The 14,769-nt window shown below is 33.8% G+C and overlaps 4 protein-coding genes across 7 annotated transcripts in view; 2 read left to right on the top strand and 2 right to left on the bottom strand.

The window, feature by feature from the left end:
• The window catches only part of RhoGAP71E (Rho GTPase activating protein at 71E), a 53,066-nt gene extending 50,857 nt beyond the window's left edge, over positions 1-2,209 (top strand). Inside the window, exons 8-12 of one of the 2 annotated variants that reach the window (XM_065503230.1) lie at positions 339-749; positions 849-974; positions 1,035-1,185; positions 1,251-1,357; positions 1,899-2,209. In XM_065503230.1, the coding sequence (XP_065359302.1) occupies positions 339-749; positions 849-974; positions 1,035-1,185; positions 1,251-1,357; positions 1,899-2,194 (1,091 nt within the window). In that variant the 3' untranslated portion in view covers positions 2,195-2,209. The remainder of the gene's footprint in view (positions 1-338; positions 750-848; positions 975-1,034; positions 1,186-1,250; positions 1,358-1,898) is intronic. The other variant, XM_065503233.1, reaches the window with a different exon arrangement.
• Positions 2,176-4,817, bottom strand: LOC135953363 (U3 small nucleolar RNA-associated protein 14 homolog C). Its single transcript, XM_065503237.1, has 2 exons — positions 4,326-4,817; positions 2,176-4,266 (listed from the first exon to the last, which is right to left on the bottom strand). Exons 1-2 carry the CDS (start codon positions 4,722-4,724, stop codon positions 2,293-2,295), a joined length of 2,373 nt encoding a protein of 790 aa, XP_065359309.1. The 5' UTR covers positions 4,725-4,817; the 3' UTR covers positions 2,176-2,292.
• A 523-nt stretch (positions 4,818-5,340) lies between these two features.
• AIMP2 (aaRS-interacting multifunctional protein 2) lies at positions 5,341-8,045 on the top strand. 2 transcript variants are annotated; one of them, XM_065503238.1, is made up of 5 exons: positions 5,341-5,568; positions 5,664-5,780; positions 7,059-7,232; positions 7,302-7,530; positions 7,599-8,045. In XM_065503238.1, the coding sequence occupies exons 1-5, from the start codon at positions 5,431-5,433 to the stop codon at positions 7,973-7,975; spliced, it is 1,035 nt and encodes a 344-aa protein (XP_065359310.1). In that variant the 5' UTR covers positions 5,341-5,430; the 3' UTR covers positions 7,976-8,045. The 2 variants fall into 2 exon arrangements, with proteins under 2 accessions (XP_065359310.1, XP_065359311.1); XM_065503239.1 differs by lacking the exon at positions 5,664-5,780 and having other exon boundaries at positions 5,342-5,568.
• Positions 8,046-10,266: 2,221 nt separating this feature from the next.
• On the bottom strand, positions 10,267-14,351 carry Hr78 (Hormone-receptor-like in 78). 2 transcript variants are annotated; one of them, XM_065503067.1, is made up of 4 exons: positions 13,604-14,351; positions 13,181-13,495; positions 11,999-12,322; positions 10,267-11,932 (listed from the first exon to the last, which is right to left on the bottom strand). In XM_065503067.1, the coding sequence occupies exons 1-4, from the start codon at positions 13,629-13,631 to the stop codon at positions 10,590-10,592; spliced, it is 2,010 nt and encodes a 669-aa protein (XP_065359139.1). In that variant the 5' UTR covers positions 13,632-14,351; the 3' UTR covers positions 10,267-10,589. The 2 variants fall into 2 exon arrangements, with proteins under 2 accessions (XP_065359139.1, XP_065359140.1); XM_065503068.1 differs by having other exon boundaries at positions 13,187-13,495.
• Positions 14,352-14,769: the final 418 nt, after the last annotated feature.

Below are 14,769 nucleotides of genomic sequence, written 5' to 3'. Positions count from 1 at the left end.
TTAAACGGAAATTCTTTAAAATCTCGCTCGTTGTGTATGAAATGTTGAGACCACCAAGATGATTAATGATTTTATCGATTGGTCTGTTGGTGGTGGCTAAAAATTATTTACGACATGGCTGACAAGCAATTGCACGCATTGAAATCGATTTTCTTTTAAAGACAACACCTTAAGAATTTTGTTGGCACTAATTCAAAAGACATGTTCATTCATTAAAATTTACGATGTAATCTAATAAACAATTACACTAGCAAGAGGAGAGATGGAACAATTCTAAATTTTACGTTGTACTAAACATTTTTGAGAACATTATTTTAATTTATGCAATTATTTTCTAGATGGCCACATCTTTAGAAACTGTTCCACCATGGCGGCTGATCATTTTCGTTCGTATCGCATTATAACCATACGCAAGGTTGAATCCATCTTAAGTCGACCCTTAAATGCCACCGAACAAGAGGTCATCTTATTTCCCCGCCTCTGCAATAATGTTCAATGCCGGGAGTATCATTTCGATAAGTTACACGATTGTTCGGAATGTGGCATGATTGCATATTGTCTGGAACATCCGGAGCACATGAATCCGGAAGACCATGCCAAATGGTGTAAATCGTATCAGCTGTTTAAGGAGCTGGTACAGTTTCAGGAGAAATTCGGTCGTTTGGATCCGGCTTTGCCAACAAAGATACTGAAAGAAATACCCATGACTTGCTTGAATACAAAACAGATTTTCCATAAGTTGGGTTATGGTAAGTACGAAATATTTTTATTGCATACATCCTAAATTTGTTTTCGAAATCTGAACAGATCTGGTCATTTGTCATTTGTTTACTATTTTATCATTTTAGATCTTCCCGAGAACAGTGAGTATGCAAGTTTAACTCAAATTTCCACAGGTCCTTTAACCGCCTGGTATGCTTTAAAGTTAGCCGATCAATTAAAGAATCATGAAACTCTTACCATACATTTAATAGGTAATTTTAGGAAAAATTTAAAACATACAAATTAAAACTAAAGACTTGATTCATTTTAAGGTGCTGAAATAGAATTCGAAGTTGATGTTCTGCATAAATGGGAATTATTCTTTCTACACATAACATCTTGTGTTAAAAATCTTAATATTGTATTTGTGGGTCCCGAATTGAATCCAAACAATATATCATTCGAACAATTACAAAAGACAAAGTAAGTTGAAAGCAAAATTGATCATATTTCTTCCTTTTATTTTAATAAGAAATAAAATATTTTAGATGTTGCACAGCTTGTCGAAAATCAAATCGCAATGTCAAATATTTCTTTGAGTCCTATATATATCATGATTATTGTAGGTCGGGCCAGTTTTTAAAGCCCAATTTAAGTGAGTAATAATTGAAGATTATCAGTTTTGAAAAAATATCCCCACGAAAACAGCATGTGTCCAATAACAAGTCTATGACTAGTTTTCGGCTAGACTTTGGCTAGACTATAACTAGACTACAGACTAAACTACATATTAAACCACTCCCCTTAGTATAAACAAATTTTCCCCCCACTTTTTTATATGAAAAAATCTAAACATTTTTTAAAAACAGTTTCTTTCTTAAAAAATCTTTTATTATGAAAAAATTTAGGAGAATAGAGCTGGTTTGTGAAAAATCTTTAAAAGTTAAAACCATAGAGGAAATATACATAGAGCGGAAACTAGAAAAAACTCTACTCTATGGTTAAAACTTTTTGTGTTGTGTGTTTTTTTTCTTAAAAAAGCTTTTTGTAGCAAATAGTTTTATTTATAAAAAAGCTTTATGAAAAAGTTTATTTTTTAACAAAATGTTTGTGTAAATGTTTCCTAAATCGTTTTTTTTCCTGCAAACTTCTTTTTTTATAATGGTTTATTTAAAAATCTATACATTTCCTTTTAGTATGCTTTTTCAATGCCGGCCTATATCGTTCTACCGGCTACAACATGGAAGATACCTGGCCTGAAACTATTCTAGCTGCCGCAAATCTTCATGTACCCATAGTAGTGACTGCCTACACCGAATACGAAAGTCCCTTGGATATGTCGCGCTTTGCGGAAGAGTGTCAACGTAAATTACGTTTAATTCAACCGCCTACACAGAATCCCTTTGCCTCGGTTAAACCGGAACGTAATTTTATTTCGGATGATGAGGCTCCCTTAATGTTTAAGAACTACTATTGTTTTGTGGTAGAATAAAATTTTTACACTTTTATTATTTCATTCAAAATTTTATTAAAAAAAAAAATACAACTATTACACATTTTTACATACACACAGATATGTAAGTAAATAAACTACGTTTTAGTTATGGGCGCCGACATTTTGGCAATTCTCTTATCTACAGGATTTCTAAGTCTACGTTGTGGTTTCAGCAATTCACTTTCATCCATGGGCTCAATGATCTTACCCTTTTGCGTTATGACCTCGGGTCTGGTCATCAAGCGGAAGGCTGTTTCGGTAACGAAATTGCGTCCTAATGGCGCCCGTATACTGGCCTCATAGTCTTTAAGCGAGGTGAAGGGGAAGGGTATATCAGAGACTAAGTGATTTCTTAATTGTTTGCTGGCCTCTTCATTTATGTACACACCATCTTTATTATCATCACGTCGTTTTTCCTTAGGCGCCAATTTCAACAGCAAACGTTTATTGCGCTTTTCCATTTGTTCTTTGGAAATACCAGCGCCAGCCCAAGAGCCCCAACCAGGCATGGCCAATTGTATTTCGGCATCTTTAACTTCACTCTCCTTAGTCTTGTCTTGACCGAAATCAGCCACAATATCATCATCTTCAAAGGCCTGGGCAATGGTCATTTGTTGTTCGGCATTGGCATCTAGAGCATCTTCCTCATCCATATCAACATCATCCAAGGCTTCATTAATAGTATCGTAACCCCCCTTGTGTTGTTTCAATTTAACAGCCGCCAATTTAGTGGGATCTATGGTATCACTCAGCTTAGTAGACACATTTTCTTCTTTGTCTAGCTGTTCATTTAAATTTTTAACTTTTTCTAAAGTCTTATTTATATCAAGCTCATTTCCCTGCTTTTCATCCAATTCATTGGTAAGTTCTTCATCGATAATGGGCTTTTTGACTTCATTTTTAAACGACAAATCATTAAGATTCTTTAAATTATCTACAGATTTGCCCAAACGTTTTGTTTGTTTCTTATTTGTCTTTAACTCTTTAGCTTTACTGTTTATAATATCCAATTTTTTGCTTAGAGTCTCTTTGATTTTATCTTCTTGAGCATCAAAAATATCGTCTATGGATTTATTGGTAGCTGGATCAATTTCCTCTACCACCCAACCATTTTCAATTTTAGTATTTTTCTTTGAAATTTTATTCTTATTTTTCTTAGTTTTGGCAGCTTTTGTGTTGGTTTCCTCGGTTTTAACTTCAGTTGTCTGTTCTGTATTTTCATCAGCTGTTTCGTTTTCGTCACCGCTCTGTTCCTCATCCTGCAATAGTTTTTTATATTCCTCCATAATTTTTTCATTGTCATTACGTTCTAGCCAATATTTACGCCAATTGGCTTTATCTTCTTGTTCTGCTGTTGCTGCCTTATTAGAATTCTTTCCCACTTTGGTCCAGGGATTAAAAGGATCATAATCCATTTCTTCATCATCTGCTGCCGTGGCAGAATTCATTGTGTTGTCCATTTCCTTATTTTCAGCATTTTCATTGTCCGATTCTTCAGCGGCTTTTTGTGTCAATTGTCGACTGATTTGCAACTGTTCTGATAAATCTTTACGCACATCTTTATCGTATTTTGCTCTAACTTGCAAATTCTTGGCCCATGTACCAGTATTCTTATGTCTCAAATTTGCTCTTTCCAATACCCTGGATTTTTCCAAAGCATTCAATTTTTCCAATGCAGCCTCGGGATTTGTCTTTTGCAACAATTCAAATTGTTTAATTTGTTCTTGCATTTTTTGGCGCTTCATCAATTTATGGTACTTTTTCGATTTGATCTTGTTTTGCAAACGTGCCTTGGCTGATTTTTGGGATTCGCGTATTTTCAAATAGGCCAACTCTTTACGTTTGGCCATAAGCTCCTCCTTGGTTATTTTCTTTTTCATCAGTTCCTGCTCACGTTTTTCCAATTCTTTGGGATCATCGGTATCGCCCATTTGTTCACGTTTCAATTTGGCATATTTGTTCTCCAATTCCTCCATTTGCATCATTAAGTCACTCTTAACAGATTGCTCCAAAGGTTTGCGGTAAAGGGAAGTATTAACATAAATTCTTTCGCCTTTCAAAGGAAAGACCTTAAAACAAATAAAAAATGTTTATCATTTGATTAAATTATCTATAATTCTCTATTTACCTGGGTTTCAGAAGATCTATTTTTGGTCACAACAGCATCCCATTTGGCCAACTTCTTTTTAACATTTTCATAGCCAATGGTACGTTTTATTCTCTCGGCTGCTGGTTTCTCTAAAGGTCTTTCCAATACCTTTTTGGTGGTCACTACATTTTTCAATTGTTTACCAGCATTTAAATGTTTCTTGGTGCCTTTTAACACATTCACAATATCATTTACTCCCACCGGATGAGATGATTTTTTCGTTACAACGGCTCCTTTGACCAATTGAAATTCGTCTTGATGCAATTTGGGTTCATCACGTGTTGACTTTTTTATGTGTTGGGTTTTGCCCAAACTGCTGATAGCCTGCAGCAGTTGCTTGTGGGACTTGACATTAACTTGATCCTCATCATCACTCATAATTAAAACTTATTAAAACAAAATTTTAATAGAAAAACTAGGAAATATTAACAATTTCAGATACCACGTTATTTATACGCAACTACTTTGACAATTCTCTGTTGACGAATGAAGAACTGTAGAGGAAAATGAAAAAATCTCAATTTCTCTTGAAGCTGTTGTCATTTCAACAGATTTTTTAACAAAAAAAATAGATTGACAGCATTGTTTTGTTTTATGAAGCTATCAGTTTCAAGTGAATGCCATCGACATTTCTTATAGAATTTTCAAACCAACTGTGTTTTTATTAGATTTCGCAGTCTGCACCGGCTCCAGCAAGTTAAATTGAACAAAATTTAACTTTTTCTTGGACATTTTTTAGAACATTTTATTATCGATATGTTTTCAAGAAGAATTGGTAACAAGGCGAATTTATAAACGTGTCGATAACACAGTTCATTATTGTTTTATTAATCGAACTGTCAAAGTCACTTGTGTTTGTTGTAGCAAAAATCACAACAAATCCAAAAGCAACTATAAAATATGCATAATTTGACAGCTCAAATGTCTCTGAAAAAATCAAACATATTGGCAGACAGTCGCCACCTTGTATAAATCAGAAAGTATATAGTTTTAATTCGTGTCGGTGGCAAATTTGTGTGCGCTCGTGAAAAATTGTGCAAAATAATTAGAAAATTATAAATTAAACAAATAAAAGTGCTTAAAAATGTATGAATTAAAAACCCTATTGCCACAATTTGATATTAATGTACCCAAGTGTATGTATGAAATGAAAAATATGAATTTATCTGCAAATACCGTAGACAGCGTCTCGGGGGCTGCTGCCGCCAGAAATAATTTCAATGTGAGTATTTCGTCATACATATAGCGTAGACAAAATTTTCGTTTATTTTAATAAATCGGTGTGATTTTCTTTCTAAAATTCTATGTTATTTAAAGGGCTTTTTTAATATAAAAAATGGTAAGACCACGTCTGCAACCACTGCCTCTGCTGTTAGCACGTGTTGTCCCTTAGATTTGGATAAACTGGGTTTGCAAATACAACAATTACTTAAGGTTAAATTTATATTTTTTTTGTGTGTTCCATTCAAAATTGCATTTTGTGTTTGTTTTGTTTTACTAATCAAATTGATCATTACTAATAATATATAGAAATTTGCAAATTAAATACTAGTGTGTTAGTAATAGAGGCGTGGCTAAAACGTGGAATATATAACCCATTTATAACCCACTAATGCAATGTACTTCATCATTATCTTCACTTAACATTAGCATTTAAGGATTCACTAACATTTAACACCTGTCACTGTTAACTTTACATGTCGCTTATTATTGGTATGTTAATGCAATGTACCAGCTGGCCATTTCTCTTTCATTGAACTATTTTTGGAAATTTCTTAAAAAAGAAAACAATGTTTGGCAATATAAGGTTGCCAATTTATGGAATTGTGTTTGTTTTGTTTTTGTGGGGAAATGTGTATAATATTTAAGTGGTTGGAATTAAAATTATTTATGAAGGAATGGAAAAGAGCTCCAGCATTTTACAAAAATCTAGGCAGTTATTGCCATAGAGAAATCACATAGATCGGAAAGTCTCCTGTCAAAGATCGAACTCAGTTGTCAAAAAACTGGTGAGTATGTATTAGTAAAAAATAATCACACTATGTTCTGTTTTCACCTAGTTTTAGGTTTTGACAACTGAGTTAGGTCCATAGAGAAATAGAAATAGAGCGGAATCTAGAAAAAAACTCAAACAAAAAAAATTACTCAAAATTTGCTTTGCGAAGACCCCAAATAACTTAAATACATGATTGATACATCAATTTATCCGTGATAGTCACGCTTATATTTCACTTATTCAGTAATTTCCTTTTGTCATATGTATTATTCTTTATAATTTTGTAGTTAAGTTTTTTTCGAAAATCTTTAATATGTTCTTAATTTATTGATTTATTACCATTCCTCGTTGGATATCTCCAAACCCCCCCAATCTTATGTTTAGGTTAGGCAACTCTATTGTTTAGCTGCTCATAATGTTTTTTCGTCTTTGTTTTGCTGCCCATTTTTCTTTAGTTTAACGAAAAGTTCTTAAAGAGGTGGTGGTGTTTTTGTGCCGCAAAATACGTGATATTACCGTATTGTAGAGTAGTAGTGACAGACAAGACAAAAGAGAGATGAATGCGGAGGTGCTTTAATGCTTCTTTTTCTTCTTCAATTCATATGTCATAAAACTAACCTAAAAACACTAAATTGTACACTTAATTGAAAATTCTTTAACAATTGAATTCTTTATCTAAATTAAAAACCTTTAATTATTTTCTATAAACCACAAAGGTCTCTGGTGATGATGCCCATAATGTGGCGGTCAGACAAGAAAAGGTCATGCAACAGTTGAATGATTTAAAAGCTCAACTGGCTGGTATACGTTCCACTTTGGGTTTATGCGCAAAAGGTCCACAACATACAACAACTTCGTTTACAACAACAAATAATGGTGGTCTCAAAGAGGTATGTACACATTTTAAGTGCTAAATTTTAGTCTTTTTGTATTAATTTATTTTTGTGATTATTTTTTAGGAACCTTTGCATGATGTGGTCATAAATGGTCATCCCAATTTTATACCTTATGCCTTGTTGGCTATTAAAAATGCCTGGAAAGACTTATTTACCCTGGATGTGAAAACTTTCACACACTCCACCATGAACGATATTGGCAAAGAGGCTAAAGCCTTCGAAAGTGCTTTAAAAGCAGTTAAAGTTAATCCAAAATTACCCAAAATCAATGTCACTTTGATATGGAAAAATTGTAAGCTTCTTTTTTTATTGTAATTTCATTTAAATAAAAATATTTTTAATTTTGTTTTAAATTTTTAGGTGAACACACCGAAATGATTAGCTCACCCACCATGTATGTGCCCATCTATGGTGAGGTAAATATCATTCGCTATTTGGGTCGTGTGGGTCCCACCGAATATCGCTACGAAGATTCTCCTCTCTGCAATGAAATTGATGCTGTGCTGGACATTTGCTATCAATTGTTGCGTTGCACCACCCCCAAATCTAAGGCTAATATGATTAGAATCCTCAATAATCGCCTGCAAAAGCGCCAATACTTTGGTGGCGATCAAATGTCTATTGCGGACATTGGTGTACACAGTTCTCTCAAACGTATGCCCTCGATTAACGACAAAGATCTTACACCGGCGCTTAGTGAGTGGCGTAAGAGAGCAGAAAAATATACTTTAATTTAAAAAAAAACACTTAAAAAAATAAATGACAAGTCAAGAATTCGAAACGATTTTCCTAAACTATTAAAGTTAACCAGCCACATTTTTAGAAGATATTTCAAAGTTTAATGAAAACATTTGCTGTTTATTACAGCAAAAAAGAGTGTAAGTATTGAGTTAAAGTTAGGAAAACAAGGTTGGTTAACAAAGAGTGTAGAAAGATGGAACACTAGAAAATATATTTTCCATATAAAAATGTGGGATGGAAAATAAATAGTTGTAGCCAACCTTGCTTTTTAAAAGTTTGTAGTTGTTTGTTATCATTAATGTTGAAGACCGTATATGGGCATTTCCGTGACTAAAAATAAAAATGTTCACATACTAGTACTAAAAAAAATTTAAAAAAATTTTATAATATCAAGTATTCTTAGCTAATCTGAGTTGTCATCATGTGAATGAAAAAAATTCTTTATTTGTTTTCAGTTCAAAGGCGTACGGTATCGTTCATATTTTATTTATTATTTGTTTTTGAAGACTTGGAAATCATTATCCTTAATTTTTCATGCATAATTCATACTCATCAGACATTTAATCAAGATAATTTATCAAGAATCAAGAAAATATAAGAACAGTTTAGAAAATATAACTACAATCAAGAAAATTAATCAAGAATCAAGTTACAAACAAATGCATTAAACAATGAAAACTATATAGCAAGATTCAACAAGGTAAGTGTCCAGTTTTGTTGTTTCCTAATATGAATATGTTGAGCATACTTTCTTTTTTGAGTTTTAATAATTTAGAGAAAATTTAAAACTTTAGACAAATTTCGTATTATCATTATTCGCAATTAAAATTTTCGAAGATTAACTGATTTGAAGAAGGTATAGATAGTTTCTAAACATTTTCTTGTTTTTCTTTTTCAAACGATTCTACTTTTAAATTCTATAATTTGTATAACCTTCACCATGAGTGGCAATGGTATATATAAGTTTGTCATCCCGTTTGTAATTTTTTCATTTCCGACCCCACAATGTATATATTCTTGATCGTTATAGATAGCGGAGTTGATATAACCATATTCATCAATCCGTATGTATGTTGAAATCAACTTTCCGTAGCCCCCAAATAACTTACATACATGATTCATAGATCAATGTATCCGCTATAGACCCGGTTCGGTTGCTGTTTAAAATCAGGAAAATCGGCCCACAAATTTTTTACTAAGTTATAGAAATGTTTAGTCATTGAAACGTATAGAAATCCATAGAAATTCCGACTCGAATTTTTTTCACCATAATTTGTTTTACCCAAAAATTGTTTCAACAAAATTTGTTTTCGAAAAAATCTCCGAATTATTTTTTTTTGTTTAATTCGATACCGAATATTCATACATTTTAGCCTAGTTTAACAAGTAGCCGCCCAAAAGGAGAATTTGCACAGCTCACTTTGTAAGTTCCATTTTCATCTAGATATCGTTATGTTCTTTCTTGCTGAAAAACTATAGGGTTTGTCTGTAATTTTCGCCTATCGTTATGTGTTTGTTGTTGTAACAGTTCGACTATAGCCGATTGTTCTTTCCTAGGGAAAAAACTTTCGGCGACAGCTGTACGATGAGTTGACAATCTTTGGCCGAATATGATTCGGGTCGTTCCGGAACGGAGTTCCAATTGTCGTGGGAACGATCGTTATGTGGTGCTTTCCTATGGCAAAATGTTCGGTTGATACAGTAGTGTCTGACAATATCTGACCATGTTAGTGGTGGTTCATACACGTCAAGTTTACTCGAGCAAGGCTTAAGTTTGTAGAGGAGAGTGGAAAGATTTTCCTTTTTTTCTTCCTGTCTCTTCTATGTGAAAGTCAGCACTTAGATTCGGTTCTTTCCGGAGAGCAGAACCTTTCATATGTAGCTGAGTTGACAAATTTTTAGCATAGGGTCATTTCAGAGCGAATATTAATTTTTCGTGAGATCTTCGATATCGTTGTTGGTAACTGATCAAACTCATTCTTTCGGTTGCTAAAGCTGACACTGAGAAAACAATAATTCTCCAAGTGAGACTTTGCTCATTCCGGAGACCAAATCTATTTGCTGTGAGCACATCGATATCGTTATAAAAGTTCAACTTTTGTCGAGAATTCATGCCTGGGGGAAAACACCTGTCATACGGGGGTTGTCATAGAATCCAATCATTATCGGAATCGGATTTGAAAACGAAAAAAAAACAATCCTTCGCCAAGTGAGACTCTGATCGTTTCTGAACGTAGAATCCAATTGTCAATGTTTTTATCTAACCCAATTTCCCTAAAAACAAACATTCTTTCATTTATTTTAAATTCTTTATTTTTTTTTATTATTTAAATTTTAACATATAAATCATAAAGATTCTTTTATATAATACTAAAAGAATCATTGACATACATAAGAATATTTTCTTAAAAATGTTCAACCAAAATACATAAAATCTATAACTATTTAAAGTGCTTAACGCACACACTTTATACTCAATATAATATGTATAATATATAGTCATATATTTATTTATCAGTCTAGTAAAAAGATACAAAAAGAAAAAAAAAAAGATAAACGATAAACATCAACATTATAGATCTAGGAGAATAAAAAAAAATAAAAATAAACTTAACAATTAAAGTTTCCCACACTGCTACTCAGTGTTAAAATATACGGTAACATATTGTCAATTTGCACTTGCCCCACTAGATTTGAAAAGAATAAATCCTCAATAGAGTCTGACTCAAAGGCACTCAACGGCATCAGGTTGAGAACTAAACTATTAAAACGTTCCTCAGCTTCGTAGGCGGGTAAATCTTGAGATACAATCAATTTGCGCAGACTGCTTAGAACATACTGCTGGACACGTTGCACGTAAACGCGCACCGACTGTTCTTTGCGTCTCAAAAACGCATGGGGATTAAAGAGACAGGCCAAACGTAGGAGAGCGTATTCCATGTCGGAAGGTTCAAGGGCTTGAATAGCTTGAATAAAGGAATTTAAACGAGCTATGTGTTCACTTAGTTTTTTGATTCTTTGTGGATCGATTTTTTCTATATCGGACAGTTGGCGTACATTATGAATGAGGGTATTGACAATGGTACTTTGCGACAGTTTGCGTACCTGGGCCACAGCAAGGGCCAGCAAAGAGGGCCAGGCACTGCGCAATAAAATGATTTGAGAGCGTTGAGACAAATCCACAAATGCTTGTACTTTACGTAGCCACATCACAGTCAAGAATATAATGCGTGAACCGGACTCGCAAACATAATGGACATTGAAATAGGACGACACCAAATTGGGTGTTTGTAAATTAAAACTCGCATAGCTGGGAGATATTAAGTCATTCTCAAATATAGACTCATTTATGACAAAGTCTCTTTGATTTTGTTGCTCTTCCAAATCCATACAGTCTGTTATAAACTCATCTTCATTGCCACTAGTTTCACCCATATCATCGTCATCGTTTAGTTCATTTTTGATTATTAAGCCATTGTCTTCATTGGCCATTTGAGTTTCTAATTGCTGCTTAATTGGATGCAGCATTTGCAAAGCCTTATCAATGACCCGTTTATCTAAGGAGTTTTGTATTAGGCCCACAGCTGGTGTGGGATTGGGCGTCAAGGCATCCATGTTAAAATTAATATTTTGATTATTATTGTTTATCACCGTTTTGGCAAAGTTGCGCAAACCCATTGTTATGGCATAATCAATGGCCTCCTGGTTATTATTGCTGCTATTGTTGGAGGCGGCATTGGCAAAGTTGCGTAAACCATCAATGTCAATACAGTCGCTGTCGTCTTCATCATCATCCAAATCGTTGTCCGGCAAAAGATGTTTGGGTTCAGGTGAGTAATGCAGGGGTTGTTTGCCAGCATTTGTAGAAACTTGATTTGTTAACTGATGTTGTTGTTGCTGCTGCTGCTGTTGTTGTTGTTGTTGCTGCTGCTGCTGCTGTTGAGCTTGTTGTACTGGTAATGGGGACAAATTAAAATTTACTTTTTATGTATGTTTGTGACAAAATTTACAAAACTCACTTAATGTTTGTGTTAGTTCGGCAAAATTTAAACCAAATATTTCTGGAGCAGCTAAATTACTAGTATCCAAAGCAAAAGCAGCAGCAGTATTGGAAGCTGCTGCCGCTGCAGCTGCTGCATTTAGGTTGTGATTAAATATTGATGAGGATGAGGAAGATTTCGTTCGTTGTTGAAATTGTGGACTAGCATTTGTTGATTTCACACCACTACCTCCTACTCCTCCCCCTCCACCAACAGTTAGAGCCTGTGCTGTTGTTTGTCCCGCCGATGTGGCAGCATTTGGGTCCTTTTTATCCAAAATAGGTTTCCTTTCATGTTGTACAGCTGTAGGTAAGGGAAGGAAAATATATTTGTTTAATTTCTGGCCTAGAAATCGCTTTTAACTTAAATTTAATGAAACATTTAAGGATTAGTATGAAGTAATGAACATGCATAACTAAAGAGTGATTCTAAACAGAGTTAAAGAAGGGATTAAACAAATAGTATATGAAATGGGGCGGGAGATAATTTGAGCAGAAAGGACCTTGATAATATTAATTGCAATTGTTCGAACAATAGATCTTTTGCTGAAAAAAGTCGACTTTTTGGTTGGAAAAAAGTTGACAAGTTAAGAAAATCGAATATTTAGATTCTATTTCTTGGCTTTATATGGAAGCTATGATCAATTATGGACCGTTCGTTATAAAATTTATATTCTGTTTAGGTATATTAAAAGTTGAGTCGAAATTCATCTCAATATCGATTTTTATAAGATTTTCGGACCTTATATGGGCGCTTAAAATGAATTATGCGAAAAGTTTCGGTTTGTTTCGAATTAGGCCGAGTAATGATTTACTAGCTGTATATTAGATTAGGTTTCGCCTTGAAAAAAGCTGTTTCATTCGGGTCTCTACATATTTTCCAATTGGAACTATTTTTAAATAATTTCCTATTGTCTGTTGTTATCATGCAATTAGATAATTGTAACAATTTTTTTTTTAGATTTTTCCTAATAAGCCTGAACTTTTTAAAATGAAATCATTAAATATTCTCTGCTCCCCATTATTTAATACACAACAAATGTTAGTGGGACAAATACAACTAGGGGGGGATTACAACAAACAAAACATTCCAAACAAGATTTTCCAAATAAAAAAAAAACGTTTGTTAAAATGTTTGTCGACATTATTAAATGAAAATTACAATCACTTCTCATGCCGCTGGCCAAACATTTTTGCAATCTGCAAAACTGGCAACGATTGCGATGGTGTTTGGTGACCTCGCAATTCATTGCACCGCGACACTGGTAACCCAACTGTTTGCGTATCGAACGCTTGAAGAACCCCTTGCATCCTTCACAACTGATGGCTCCATAGTGACGTCCCGAGGCACGATCTCCGCATACCAAACATAATTCCACATTCATATTGTTGGACGTTGACGGGGTACTGCTGCCACCAACAATACCACCTCCACTACTTGTCGGCTGAATATTAAGATTCACAAATAATTTGTTATCTAGAATTAAAACAATAAAATAAATATAAAAAAACCACAAAAGAACAACGACAATTTATAAGAAAAGAACAAAATAGCAAAATAATACTTTAAAGCCTTGAGCCTCACCTTCAGCTTGAAAACTACTTGTGCCCATTGTCGGAGCTATTTAAGCCCCCTCCCGAACTTCCGTCTCCTGCTGCCACAAATGCTGCTCACCTTTTTCAGGTTTACCTGGCTAATTTGTTATTGCAATTGTTGTTTCTCTTCAAATATGTATGTGCTGTGCTGCTCAATTGTTGAACAATTAACAAAACATGCATGCACACATACGGATCTCGCTGTTTTGTCGCTGTATTAACTGAAATTCTTGACCTTTTTCTTTTCCCCCCTCAACATAAAGATGTGCCAGAGCACGTCCGTCCGTCCGTCAGCCACTATAAGCTCTGCTCTATGCAGGCAGTCAAGTAAGGCGAGCACTTGTTTTCTAGTTCAGCCACTCACAGTACTCCATAAAAATTAAAAAAAACAAACACATACCACCAGCTCACACAATCATAGAAATTGTTGCTTCACTTGGTTGGTATTCTTTTTTTTTTTATTGTTGTACTGTATGTTTTTCTTATATTATTTTCTGCTGCTTTTAACTCGAGGTCAATCACTTTGTTGGTGGCTTTTTTTTCTTTAGTATCCCCTTATCGGGGTTTTTGTTTATTTTTGTAACAATTTTGTTTACTTTTCACCAGCTAATAATATTTTTCTGATATTCAATAATTCTTTGCTCATTTAATTATATTTTAACACTTTTAAGCATTAAAAACTGTTTAAATCAGCACATTTTTTCTTAATACGACATCGACAAGTTAGAATCTTTTTCACAATTGTGAAAACTGAAATGAAGAGAGAAAAAATAAATGAAAGAGGAAAAGAAAACATACGAAATGTATACAACTCTGGGTGTTTGTGTGGGGGCAAGTCAAATAAACAAGTGTGGTGTGTCGTGATAGGTGAATTTATTAAATGCAGAGTTTTATACTGAGTTTTATAATGAAAATCTTATCGCATATTGATAAGCCGATTTTAAATCAGAAATTATTGATATGAGTGATCACATTTCGATGCCCTTTTCTCATTTAAACCCGTATTTGCAATGTTATTCATGATTTACTATTTTTAAAGATTTTTGGAGTTTTTTTTATATAAAAAATCGATTTTGAGTCAGAAATAGGAGTGATCACCTTTTCTCATTTAAACGCGTATTTACAAAGTTATTAAGGATTTAAGGTTTTTTGAGT

Source organism: Calliphora vicina, chromosome 3, assembly GCF_958450345.1.
Source record: "Calliphora vicina chromosome 3, idCalVici1.1, whole genome shotgun sequence".
Lineage (NCBI taxonomy): Eukaryota > Metazoa > Arthropoda > Insecta > Diptera > Calliphoridae > Calliphora > Calliphora vicina.
The sequence above is the reverse complement of the archived record's forward strand: the minus strand, read 5'-3'. Positions and strand labels throughout refer to the sequence as shown.

Excerpts from the sequence above, each read along its gene's own strand:
- LOC135953363 (XM_065503237.1), bottom strand. The coding sequence starts at position 4,724 with ATGAGTGATGATGAGGATCAAGTTAATGTCAAGTCCCACAAGCAACTG. Across the intron at positions 4,267-4,325 it reads ATAGATCTTCTGAAACCCAG|GTCTTTCCTTTGAAAGGCGA; the intron begins GTAAATAGAGAA and ends ATTTGTTTTAAG.
- AIMP2 (XM_065503238.1), top strand. The coding sequence starts at position 5,431 with ATGTATGAATTAAAAACCCTATTGCCACAATTTGATATTAATGTACCC. Across the intron at positions 5,781-7,058 it reads AAATACAACAATTACTTAAG|GTCTCTGGTGATGATGCCCA; the intron begins GTTAAATTTATA and ends TAAACCACAAAG. Across the intron at positions 7,531-7,598 it reads CACTTTGATATGGAAAAATT|GTGAACACACCGAAATGATT; the intron begins GTAAGCTTCTTT and ends TTAAATTTTTAG.
- Hr78 (XM_065503067.1), bottom strand. The coding sequence starts at position 13,631 with ATGGGCACAAGTAGTTTTCAAGCTGAAG. Across the intron at positions 12,323-13,180 it reads CAGCGGCATGAGAAGTGATT|CTGTACAACATGAAAGGAAA; the intron begins GTAATTTTCATT and ends CCTTACCTACAG. Across the intron at positions 11,933-11,998 it reads CGAACTAACACAAACATTAA|TACAACAAGCTCAACAGCAG; the intron begins GTGAGTTTTGTA and ends CCCCATTACCAG.